Source organism: Lontra canadensis, unplaced genomic scaffold (assembly GCF_010015895.1).
Source record: "Lontra canadensis isolate GAN:19392208 unplaced genomic scaffold, GSC_riverotter_1.0 scaffold9, whole genome shotgun sequence".
Lineage (NCBI taxonomy): Eukaryota > Metazoa > Chordata > Mammalia > Carnivora > Mustelidae > Lontra > Lontra canadensis.
Genome location: NW_022631003.1, coordinates 9,206,567 through 9,220,146, shown reverse-complemented (window position 1 = coordinate 9,220,146; position 13,580 = coordinate 9,206,567). Strand labels below are relative to the sequence as shown.

The 13,580-nt window shown below is 36.3% G+C and overlaps 1 protein-coding gene across 1 annotated transcript in view; it reads left to right on the top strand.

Annotated features, from left to right (window-relative positions):
• Positions 1-13,580, top strand: part of TRHDE (thyrotropin releasing hormone degrading enzyme) — a 362,821-nt gene that overhangs the window by 330,601 nt on the left and 18,640 nt on the right. The window contains exon 15 of the mRNA XM_032854781.1: positions 237-344. Coding sequence (XP_032710672.1) covers positions 237-344 — 108 coding nt within the window. The remainder of the gene's footprint in view (positions 1-236; positions 345-13,580) is intronic.

Below are 13,580 nucleotides of genomic sequence, written 5' to 3'. Positions count from 1 at the left end.
GCCACCTCCCCCACCCCTGCCCGACTGTATTACTGTTCCAGAGAAGACTTGTGACTTGTATTATCCTGAACTTCTCCTCTGCCTAACCATCTCCTCCTCAGCAAAATAGGATTTCTGTATCTGGAAATTATTTTGGGGCTGATTATTTACTTATCTACTGCTTATGCAATGAGGAACCCTTCCTCTCCAGATAGTAACACTGCTTTTTCATTGTTTTTCCTTTTGATGGTACCTAGAGAACTCCGGAGAGAAGTTATAATGCTGGCGTGCAGTTTTGGCAACAAACACTGTCACCAACAGGCATCGACACTTATTTCAGATTGGATTTCCAGCAACAGGAACAGGTAAGTGGAACCAAATCCTGTATTTCTGATATGATTTAATACTGCTTTCAGATTCTCAGTTGATGCATTGCATTTATCAACGGGTGGAAAACAAGACAAGGAGAAAACACTGTGAAACTGTGTTTCAGGTTCATCGCTTACGTGGCAATCACATAAAAGCCACAATAGACTTTCCCCTGGAGTGTTTTGTAGAGTTTTAAATTAACTTTCTTAATCTAGGCTCTTATTCTTCATACATACGGTGCCAGCTTATTTTGAATTTGGGTAGTTTGCTATTCCATTAGAATAAAATAATTTTATGTAGGCCAGATTCTAAGGTTCTTTATAAAGGTTGTGGTATTTATTTATAAAACAACTGCAAGCGTATGATACAGTAAAACAGTATAACGTATGTTAATATTAAAAACCAAAAACCAAAAAGGTTATAGAAAAAAATCTACTCTTTTAGTGACCCTTGACAGAGACCTTAAACTTCTATCTTATCTTGGAATTTCACAATACAGGATTTTAATACATAATGTCATGTTGAAATTGTTTAATAGAATTATCTTTGATAAAAATATTATACTAAATGTCACTTGTTAATGTTAATGATGTTTTAATATTGAATATTAGGCATAAAAAATTGAAGATCATGATCTTTTCACTACAGTTTTTTAAACCTTCTTAGGTATTTTTATATTTCCAAAGACCTTTATGTTCCATTTCTTATTACACTTTGGGCAACTTACAATCACTCCTCCCAGTCTTTGGCCCCTGTGTTAAGGCAAGCCTGATGGGAAAGTTGAGGAGCTGCGGGACACTTTACTCAGATGGTGCTAGTTCACGTGCCTGCATGCCACCGTGGGCTTGTCCTCAGCTGAGTGGCTGGGATGACTCACAGGAAACAGAGAAAGGGACTTGTTCTAGGCAAATATAGAGAACCACAGAGAGTGTAATTTGTTCCTACTTAAGGAACAAATTGATTGCTGTCTGGTCAAAAGTTACTTAGGTTTAAATGTAGTAGTTAACTGACTCCAGAGCAAAGCACAGCTATCCTGCTTCACAAATCTGTGAGAGATCTTTCACTGCATTGCTAAGTAATTTGTCACCTTTTTAACCATTGTCCCGTTTGCTCTTTAAGTTAACCATTTCTGGGTTTACCCTGAGCTAAGAAGGAAAATATTTTATCGCTATCCTCTCTCAGTTGATCCATTATGTACTCAAAGACAGCAGTTAAATTTGTCACAGGTCTTTTCTAGAACTAAAAGTGTTCTCACTTATTAACTTTTACCAATGATTATCCTTTTTGCTAAGTCTTCTGAGACCTATTACATCAAACTTGAAAATGTTATAATAAAAGCTTTGTTTTCCTTTTTTCTACCACCTTCTTCAGTTCTACCACATGTATTTAAGGGATGAACACATAAAAATTTACCCAAAACCAATACACCCAAAATTGTATTAGGATACCTGATCATAAATGCATATGAGAAAAAAAGGTAAAATATATTATTTAAAGATTGTGGTCTCTGCCACTTTGTTTTTATTTGATTAGTCTTTTGTGTGTTTGATTCCTCTTGCTGCAGACACATGCCTTTTCTCAGACCTGACAGTTACTTTTTAGCCCATAAAAGTACAGCTATTGGGAAAATGCTATTTTTTAAATAATTCATTTATTTAACCAAATTTTACTGAGCAATTCTCAATACCAGCTGGTGGCCAGGAAGCAAAGAGAAGAGGGAGAGCTCAAAATTAGAGAATGCATCTCTATAAACAAAGAGTCTGTTCTTTGAAGCAAGAGCTCAGCACATGACAGTGTGAAGCAAGAAGGGAGGGCTCTGCTTTGGGGGAATCATTCATCCTCAAGAGGATGAGCAGGATCCTGCTGGGACTAGGAGGGCAGGCAGAGACCTGGACAGGTGCATGAATACTTAAGTCACGGGTGGGGAGTGCAGGGGGCGTGGATGGGGTTTCCAGGCAGAGGGAAGGTACACAGATTGATGTTTAGTTGAACGAGTATAGTAAATTTTGGTCTGTGAATTTGAACAACCCGTCACATCCAAAATTCCCTTATACATGGAAGTTTATGCATGAGGTATCAGTTCATTTTGGTTTTGATAACTCTGCAACTTATTTATGGCAAGATAACTAAACTTGGGTCCAATACTTGAAGATTCTTTCATTCTTTCCTTCATCATTTGTATGTTCTCCTCCTTTGCTTTCTTCTGTAACTGGCTAAGTAAACACGCTAAGTGGAACTAACACTGTGTTTCTAAGATTTGCCCAACCAGCCATAGGACGTGTCCCTGCATACACAAGGGACCTCTCGCAGTGAGGGTACAAGGTACTGAGCTACCTGTGTGTGAGGACCAGAGATTTAACCTGTATTTTTTTTTTTTTTCAGTGACAGCTTAATAATAAAACAATGTGTGATCATGTAGTTGTTTCTGAGATTAACTTTCTTAAATCAAGTCAGTAAAGGGGAGGGGAGGGTTTCTTTTTAAATGTGCCTGAAGCAACACACTAGTCAGTTGCATTTGTTTGCTTGTTTTTTGTCTCACAGGACCCTTAAAAATCATCTCTAAGAAAAGCCTCCCAAGGTAATGCAATAGGATACTTACAAAATGGTTTGGGAGATGCTGTGTATGTATGCTAATAAATTTAAAGGACAGTGAGTCATGGAAGTTCGCAGGGATTGCAAATCTGGGGTGCTGTGCTTTTTTTTTTTTTTAAGGATTTTATTTATTTATTTAATTGACAGAGAGAGAGAGAGAGAGGGAGAGAGAACGAACACAAGCAGGGGGAGTGGGAGAGGGAGAAGCAGGCTTCCTGCTGAGCAGGTAGCCTGATGGGGCTCTATCCCAGGACGCTTGATGACTGAGCCACCCAGGGGCCTCTGTGCTATTTTACAGCCGGATCTTGATATGCTGGGGAGATAGGTCCAAGGGCCAGGTGGGATTCAGGAGGATCGAATGAATATGAAAGTTGGTATAGGGAAAGGTAATGGAACCAAAAAGTGCATTGCAAAGCTAGAGACAGTAGCAGCAGAGAGAGAAAAACTCAAGAATTCCAGTGAATGATAAATTGAATGAGTCCACATGTTAATATATTCAAATGCTGCAGCGTGTTGAATTGTAATGGTGATGTCATGCATCAAAAGGGATGAGCTACATTCAGGTCTTGTTAGGCTGTGATTTGGGGACTGAGTTCAGCAGAACACCACATCTCAGAAAAGAGACAAATTGCCAAGCATTCAGTAGAGAACAATACAAATGATAAAAAAGATCTTGAAAACACGAGCTGCAAGAGGAGGTTATAAGACCTGAAAATTTCACTCTAAAAAAAAAGACATAGAGAAGATGATAGCCTTTTGTAAGTATAAAAAATGTAATAAAAGGGACAGAAATTGGTTTCTTTCACTGATTAGCACAAATAAACAAGAAATAATAGGCATAAGCTTCACTGAGTAAAATATAGGGATTATATTATTACTGTAGGTGAATTATTATTTGACGATTTCATATTAAAACACTATTGAGATTGTACAATCAACTATACAGAGATCACAATATGGTATAATGGGGTTTATTTAAATAAACAATTTATTCTGAAATTAAATGTGTGTCAATAGTAACACAGCCTCTTAATTTTGTGATAATGTATTATTTTTCAAATAATGTTAAAAGATACAATTTAAAGCTTTAAGCCAATATGGAACAAAGATTTAAAGTATTTAATTTTTAAAAAGTATTCAGTAGATACTGATATCCATTCCCTAGTAGATTAATTGATAACTGATATCATCACTCTACTTGAAAAATATCCTGAAACAGTGGGATACCTTCTACATTATGAGAGATCAAAAATGTATATTGCATTGAAGTGAATTTGAAATCATTTTGAAAATGGAAAAATTAAAGTCCTTCCATACTAAAAATTTTAAGTAAAGGACCATCTCTGGAACTTGGTGACATACATAACACATAAACTTCACTACTCATGCAATTCATTATAATGTTACTGATAATATTGTCTTTAATGATGATCATAATGAAAGATATATTTATTTATTGAGTGGTTGGTATGTTACAGGCATTGGACCAACTGCTTTTAGTGCACGATCTCATCGTTTTTATTTCATTTTTATAGACGACAAATCCAAAACTCTCAAAGGTTATACAACTTGCCAAGATTATGTGACAGCAGTAGGTGGATCTGGGCTTCCTTTCCAAGGCTGCATGCTCTTCTAACCTGACCGCATGTGACACTGAGGAGAAATATCAAATTACCATATATTGGTAATATATGTTTGTTCAGAAATGATTTAAAAAAGAAGAAAGGAAAAAAAAGACACCCACCAGAACTTAAATACTCTCTGCACTGAGTACAAGCCATAGTTGAATGCAGGTTGTGCTCACGACATAAGCTCGTGGTTCTCGCATCTGGTCACATGTAAGAATCACTGGGAGGGCCTGTGAAACAGGTTGCTGTACCCCACCCCCAGAGTTCTGTTTCAGTAGGTTGAATGGGGCCCAAGAATTTGTATTCAAGACAACTTCCTGTGTGATGCTGATGCTGCTGATCTGGGGACCACTCTTTGGGAACCACTGGTGTAGGGAAAGGCTACTGTCATCAAAGACACCAGTGATCAAAATGCAGCTGGGCCACTCACTGACCTGAGGAAAACCACTTGGTTTCATCATCTGAAAAATGGCAGTCATAAGACTAACCAAACAAGTCATAAGCATTAGACAAAAATGCCTATTTATTATTTGGCTTTTATAGGAAATCATAAACTTGAATCATCTTTGGAGCTGGCCTTCTACTTGTTTTGACCATACAGGTGGGTGCTGGGAGTTTGGAATGGGGGAGTAGGAATAAGTAGAGAATAGGGCAGTATAGAACATGTATAGAATGCCTTCATGATCAGATCTCTGTAAGTCGAGGGGTTATAAGCACGTGACCTGTAACATAGACTATACACAAACTATTACCATAGAGATTGTCAAACAGGAGCATGGGATGTTTGCCCTTTTCCTCCTGCTTTAAGAAATACTGCCTGGCTTGGCCTCCAGGCGGATGTTTCTTTTTCCTCCCTCCTCTTCACCTGCTGGTCATGTCCCTCCATCAGCCATAGCTCATTGTATCTCACAGGTAAAGAGCTCCAGTTCAGCTCCCTTCCTTTGTGTCTCTCTCTGCCCATCAGTGTTCACTTTCCTTCTGTGAGAACACAAAGGAGGACAGACAAAAGGCTCTTTTTGCTATAGTCTGTGTATCTGGTTCAGAAACCTCATGTATTCTTCCCCTAAAAACATGGATCCTAACTTATTATCCATGTTCCCAAGTTATTATGGTCCTATGCCCCTTGTTCTGTACACTGCTTTTTGTATTCTTCTTACTATGAGCTGTCCTACTATAAATTTTCACAGGCTGAAGTTATACCAGCCAGACCAGCCGTTTTCATGCTCAGCTTCCAGCATATGCATTTCTCAGACAAGTGAAGCTAGCAGGGAGTCTTTAGGGAGTAAGGGGAAGGACAGGGCTGCCCATAACTCCCTGGGTTGGGGTGAGGAATTAGGTTTGCTCCTAATTGTAATGGTGATGTCATTAGACATCTAGGTTGTCATTAGACAGCTGTGGCTTTAGATGAGTCTGTGTTTACTCCACGCCACCCGCCCCCCCGCCCCGTCATTTCTAAAGCAAGGGCATTACCCCCAAATCTCCAGGGCTTATATGAGATGTAACAGTCCAAAACTTTGTACTCCCTGTCCATGAACATAAATCATACAATTTCCTCATGATTTGTCCACTTTTGGTTCTCTTTCAATATTATGCTGCAGTTGCTTGGTTATTATATAGTGTAAAGGGTGTGTTTTCATTTATTCACCTATTCAGTAAGTGTGTATCGAGCAGCTAAGACATGTCAGCACTGTGCTGGACACTTGGAAGGCAAAGTTCTTTCATTCAACTAGTGCCCGCCCCTGCTACTTACTTGGCATTGAGAATATGTGGTTCATGCCCTGACATACCTCAAAGACTTATGGTGGAAGCAGGGAGAGAGTGTAGGAGGGAAACAGAAATTGTTCAGATAAACACACACTGAAATATGAAACTCAGAGAAGTGCAACCAAGAAGTCTGGGGTGTTCTGAGAGAATGTCATGGGAATTGGACTAGATCAGAGAGACCAGAGGAAAACTTCCAGCCCTGAGATCTAGTGGTGAAAATGAAGAGGACATATTTGAGCATGACTGAAGAAGGAAGAGAAAGAGGAGTTAATGATTGCTTGAATATAAATGGTAAAAAAGGAAGGGATTAATGACAGTCCACTAGAATAATCCAGTAGAGCTCAAACGTTTATACATACGAATAGCCAAAGATAACATTTTCTAGTCTCTATCCAGAACTCTTCATCATACATGTAAATAATTGCAAGGTTTTACCTTTCAGCATATTATAAATAGACATTTTTTTAAAACAAAATTCTTTCAAACCCCTAAATCTATCCAATGGAATTGAAACACCCTAGCTACTTATACCCACCATTGGCCATTTAAAAATATGAATTATGTTCTTCCTTAACTCTCCAATTTTATATTATTCTTTTCTCCTCCCCCAAATTATATTCTAATATATTTTTACTAGAGAATCCTTTTTGGATCACCCTATCATACTTTTCTGCAATAGGAAATATATACATACAGACACATACACACGTCAGTTCATGTTTCTTCGTGTCATAAAATCTTATGCTAATTTTTTTCAAAATTAAGTTTTCATTACAATGGTTACTTGTATATAATTGATTAACATAATACATAAATTACACAAATACAACTCAACATAAATACAAACTCTGGTAAGTAATTTCCAAACATAAAAATTGTTAAATATAAACGTTTTAAAATTGAGATTAGCTTTTTTCCCCAACCAGTTTATATATTCACAGACAAATATTACTTTCAGCTAGAATGAGAAGAGCTTCACCATCAATTCTATTTGATTTTTATGTTAAAGAACTGAGCAACTTTATACATAAAAATAAGTAGACAGGAATGGAAGGTATTTTGTTATAGCAGTGTGACATAGTTCTTTTGTCTTTCCAAGTGTTGTGCCAAAAATTACATAGTAATCTATCACCACAATTTTTAAATTATCACCTGACAACTTGATTAGGCCTTTCTTCAATTCTGATGGAAGCAAAGAATTTGAAAAAATTGAAAACTCATTTTCTAGATATCAACACCAATATTTAGAATTTTTATTTGACATTGCAGTACAGTGTACTCTCAGAAGATACGAGATGAGTGAATGAGAAATACACCTTTCTCCTGGAAAGTGAGGGAAAATGAGAGAAGGGTTTTTATGAAGAGAGAAGTATCCATAGGAAAGCTTAGATTGTGGAATTTGGTTGTTGTCAAAGTACCCTTTAGATATTCTTTAAGAAGTCTTTCCTTACTCCCAGAGATAGAAATGCCTGTGTCTGGGGGTAAGGAAGGCCATGACACTAGGGGTGGGTGGAAATGGAAAGAATGAGTGATGGATTAGATGGTTTAGAGAGAGAGTGTAACAAGGAGAGCAAAAGCAAAGAATTGAGAAATCACAATGTTGAATAGTTGGGTATCATCCAGACATGAGTTGTGGCCCTTGAAGCTTAACATTTACAGCGTCTTCTAAAACTTGTTTTATTCCCTCTGCCAATGTTCATATTTTTAAATTTATTATTAATCCTTTTCCCTTGAGTACAAAGAATTTTATCTATTTGAAGATAGAGATCTATCTATAGCTATAAATATCTAAAAACAGTGGATAGTCTAAAAATATATCTGGACTTTCTTCTTATAAATATGTCCCCAGAAACCTGTACAACTCTTAAAACTTATTTCTCTTTAAAAAAAAAACCCACTATTTCCACTCTATCTTACCTTACAAAATAGGCAGTTTATATCTTAGTTTCAGAATAGTTTTCATGATTTTCTTATACATCTTTAAAAACTTAACTCAAAGCATTATTTCTCTACGTTAAACCAAACCTATTTTTCAAGTCATGTATCTCTTTATCTTCTAACACCTGGGCTATAAACTGTTCTTTTTTCATCAGAATATCAGAACTTATTTCATTTTTAATTTCTAAGAGTTTAGGAAGGATGCTGTAAAAGGTAGTCTTGTTCTCAGTAGACTATGTTGAGAAACTTAAAACTCGCTGACCTCTACTCTGAGTCATTCACATTTTTACTTGCATGTGAGATAACACAGCATCATGGACTGTCATTTTTTGCCTTATTTTTCACTGTCCACAGTTGGGGCCCTGTTAATAGAGAACTTCAGGCAATCTCTACCCTGAACATTCTTCATAACAGACCCACTGTGGTGAGGGGGAAAATATAGTGAATTGCCTATTGGAATGTTTGTAAGGCTGATTTTTTTTTTAAGTACTTGCAGCTAGTTTTCCCTAATGCAAATTGGAGCACACATATTTTTACTTTTATCATATATTTGGAAAATAAACCTTAAGGGGTAGTCACCTCCCTTCCATTATCTTTCTGCCATAGGAATTGTATATTTCAGTAGTGTCGGCCAGTCACCTGGTTATGAATGGTTGCCTGTGTAACCCTAGCCCAGGCATTTAAAAGTTGCTCATGAAAATATTTAAAGTAGAAAGTGGTATGGGAACCTCTGGAATAATCCACAATTGTCATCAAAATCATCACTGTCATTAACATCTTATCAATTTATCCCTCTGTAGTTCTTCAAAGCTAAGACATATTTAATACGCTACACCCTTCCCTCATTGTGACCCATGCAGTGTTCCAGGGCCATGTTCCTCTGTCCACCCTTGGATAATGGGGTATCTGGTTATGAGTCCACTTGGTGTTCAACTTTCAGCTTTATTTCTAAAATAAAATAGTATTGCACATTTCTTCCATAGTAATATATCTCCTTAATCTAACCAAAATTAACTGAGACTCCTACACTACTTGATTCATGTACTAAATACATCTTGAGCCTCTGTCACATTTCAGGCATCATACTAAAAGACACCAGATATCCAATGATGAACAAAAGGACAGTTTCTGCCTTCCTAGAGCTTACAGTCCGGTGGGGTAGATGGAGACAAATCAGAAGTCATACAAACACTTTGAGATTTTAACTGTATTAAGAAGCCAGAAGGGAGATTTCTAAGAAAAGGACAGTTTGACCTGACAGTGAGACTGACACACCTGCAGAGTGACAACTGACCCGAGGCCTACAGGAAAAATACACATTCATCAGGCAGAGCAAGAAAGGAATTGTCCGCCCCCACCCCCCCCCGCCAAAAAAAAAAAACAGTGTGCAAGAATAACCCTCTTTCTGAATATCATTTCTCAAGATTAAAGTCTTGGTCCTTTCCAAAGGCATAACTATTTGGGTAGAATCTATACTAACCCAAGGACATCCTTTGGAAGTCTTGCAATTTTTTTTTTCAGCTAATCATGTTTGTTTTGTTTTTATTTGCTGAGAAGAGCAGAAATCCCAGTTAATTGATGATGCACCTTCATCAAATCTTTGGGGAACTGCTCTTCTAAAAGAGTATGCTATCAAACAAAAATGTTTTGGAAAATCTATGTAGAAGAAAGATAATATATGAAGTGTAGTAAGTGTGCTTGCTATCTGAATTTATCCTATTGTGAATTCTTTTGTCAAAGTAGAAATCTCCTTCATAACCAGTGATGCTATGTGATTTGCCATTTGTGGAAGTAGAGGTCATCTGTTAAGGTTACTCAAGTAACGGCAACACCTGTATGCAGAAGAGGGTTGTAGTAGTTCTCTTTTCCAAAGCTCCTCTGGAATCACAGTGAGAGGTCCTCTTTTCCTTGCCATTAGGAGAATTCGATACATGCTGGCTTAGTTCAGTCCGTCATGGGATAAATATTTGACTAAATGACCTACTTGAGGCACTAACTAATCTGGATGTATTTTTTTAATTTATTTCTTGGTGTAGCAGAGACTTTGATTGCCTCGAGAGCTAATATAACTTCAATAAGTGCATATTTCTGTTCATTTTCATATAGTCATATTTAGCTTCTAATCTAAATACACTAACGATTTTATATTCTAATTTAAAATGCAGAAATAATCCTACACTTGTTTTCTTTTTCGTGACACTTTTGGCTTTTTCCTGACATTTTACTTTAAAAAAAAATTCTATTACAACCATGCATAGAAGCAAATAGTCAATAGTGTTTTTTTAAGGTATTTTAATTTTTACAGAAGCATGCTTTTGAAGGTGACTTGATTTAATTTAACTGTTTTTCTTTTCAGTGTAATTGGTTTTCCCCCATTTCTGCCAATAGTAATTTTCCTATCATGTTAGTATTGTTTGCATGATATTATACCAACTTCAGGCATAACACTATTGAACTTTTGTTTCATCTATCAAAAGATATGCTTATTGATTAGTTATAGAATAGCTCTATTTTAACCGGCTGACTGTCACAGTACAAGTGCTAAGTGAATATGGATTTCCATGGGCAACACAGGGAGCAATGTTGATTAACTCACAGTAGTGATCACTATTATTTACTAAGCCAGAGCAGGAACACCAATAAAAATATTTGCAGCTTCCAAAACATTCTTACTTACTCACAGATAGTGGATTGTAGTAATGGATCCAGATTCAGGTTTATGGTAACAGTTACCAACCACTATAAAGAAGAAATTTCCCCCACATTTTCCAATGCACTGAGAAGATTCCTTCAGCAACATTAGAAACATAGCCTTTTTGTTTATTTTTCCCTCCAAGATTAAGACTTAGGACTGATTCTATATGCATAATTCATTCTAGCTCAAACTGAAAATGAAAATAATTCAGGTTTGTCTTTCTAATGATAGTGTGATAATGTTTATTTAATATTGTGATAACGTTGATGGAGAATGCTCTGCAAGTATCAAATATTATTTTGTGATATATATACCTATCTTAAATTTTGTGAGATATATATATATGTATATGCACATCTCTCTATATCTATATATCTTAAAATATCTACAAATGAGAAAGAACGTTAATGACTTGTAATCACAGGAAAAATAAAACCACATGCATGCACTGTAGTGGGTTGAAAAGTGGCCTCTAAAAGATATGTCTAAATCCTAAATGCAATCTGTTAATATGACCTTATTTGGAAATAGGGTCTTTGCAATGAACTCATGTGGATTTAGGGTAAACTCTAAATCCCGTGATGATGGTACTCACAAGAGACAGAAGAGAAGACGCAGAGAGCCACAGAGGGAAGCTCATGTGACGACAGAGGTAGAAAGTGAAGTAACGGGTTTGCAAACCAGGGCATGCCAAGGATTGCTGGAGGCACAGGAACTAGAAGAGAAGCATAGAGCAGATTCTGCGGAGCCTCCGGAAGCAAGCAATCCTGTTGACACCTTGACTTTAGACTTCTGGCCACGGGAACTGGGAAGGAATAAATTTCTGTTGTTTTAAGCCATCAAGTTTATGGGAATTTGTTATGGCAGCCTACTACCTCCTATTCAAAATTTGGTTTATAATCAACGTTTTGCTTTTTCTTTCTTTGATAGAATATCAAGGGTCACTACAGATAGCAAGTTCAACTTTTAACTTTCACTCACTTCTTCCTGCTCTTAAGATTTTCATCAAGAATGAGCTACTGAGAAGCCAGTTCTTATTTCTCACAAAAATTCAACAAAACTACCATCATCAGTGCTCATGAAATTATTTTTGTAAATGTGTAAAAAAATATATGGGAGTGCTCATTGCTATGAAAATAAAATAATTATGTAGAGATAGCTCCTAAAATTCACAGCAAAGAACCTATGCTCATGTTTTAGGATCCCTTCTGAATATTTTGAAAGAGCCTCTTCTTTTTTCTTTTTCATGATTTGGGATTCTTTTTATAGTTAAAAAATCAAATAGAAAAAAATTCTCGTGACTTCTATTTTATTTTCATATATATACATAAAATAAACATTGCTTGTTGTATTCTGTAGTATAGAATGCAGACATCCAATATACACTCTACTTTGTTCTCTTCATACACGTCAGTGCTATAGCCAGTACCTGCCAGTTACATGTATATGTGCATATATACATTTGTTATTTCAGAAAAATCATAAAACTGGTGTTTTTCTTAGATATGTGTTTTTCTTAGATTTATCATCTTCCAATGCAAAATATGCCTTTTGCCTTATTTTATAACTTTGTCATTTGCACTTGCGATTGCCCTTTCCTCCAGAACTCAGATTGTCAGGGTTTTTTCCCCCCAATAATTTTCTGTTACCTTATATAACAGGAATAAATTATCATTAACTATTCTTAATTATCAGATTTAATTATATCTATCCTTATTCCTTAAAACACACACATACACATATATGAAGTTTCCCGTGGATGTCACTGCTTTTTCACAGGAGGGTCAAAGTGAAACCATAGAACATATTAGAACATATAGGATTTGATATAAATAAGAATATTTTTCTATTTTCAGAAAGTACTGTATTTTTTTTTTTTTTTGTGTAGTGAATCTGCCAGTTAAATCTCTGAAAACCTGACAATTACATGTTGGTTAGGGTGTGTACACACACACACACACACACACACACAAAGAGTAGAATTTACTTTGGCCAAAGTAAAATCTATTTTTAGTTGGGGACCTTGCTAGTGAGAAAAATACATTACTTACTGCCTCCACATCACAGCTTAGTGGTTATCCTAAAAAAATTAACTGAATTGCTGTAGTTGATTCTTCCCAGGCTGGATAAACAGTCTTGTTAACCTCAGTGACCTTGACAGTGCATTAGAAATGAAAGTAAACTGCATTTGCACAGGCCCTCCCATTTATAGCAGTAGTATTTTGATGGATACAATAAATCTATATAATTTTCAACCTTTCTATGAAGAATACAGAAGACAATGAGTGTTGCTATAAATTATGCCTGGGCAATAAGAGTTATTTGTCAAGGTGGAGCTCAATGTCATCAGGTAGGGTTTTTACAAACACTCAGGCCTGGGTCATGATTTGAATGAGAACAGAGCTTATGGATTGGATTGCTGATGTCACCAATGTGTCATTCCCATCATTATCTTGTGTCTTCATAGTCATAATTGGGCATATTTTCCATTGGCAGATGATAAATCTAATCTTGGGTCTTCACATACTGATTCCTAATCATTGTGATTCGGACATCACCATCATATGTATGTATGTAAATTTAGATTTCTTATCCCAGCAGGCCCTTAGCTTTAC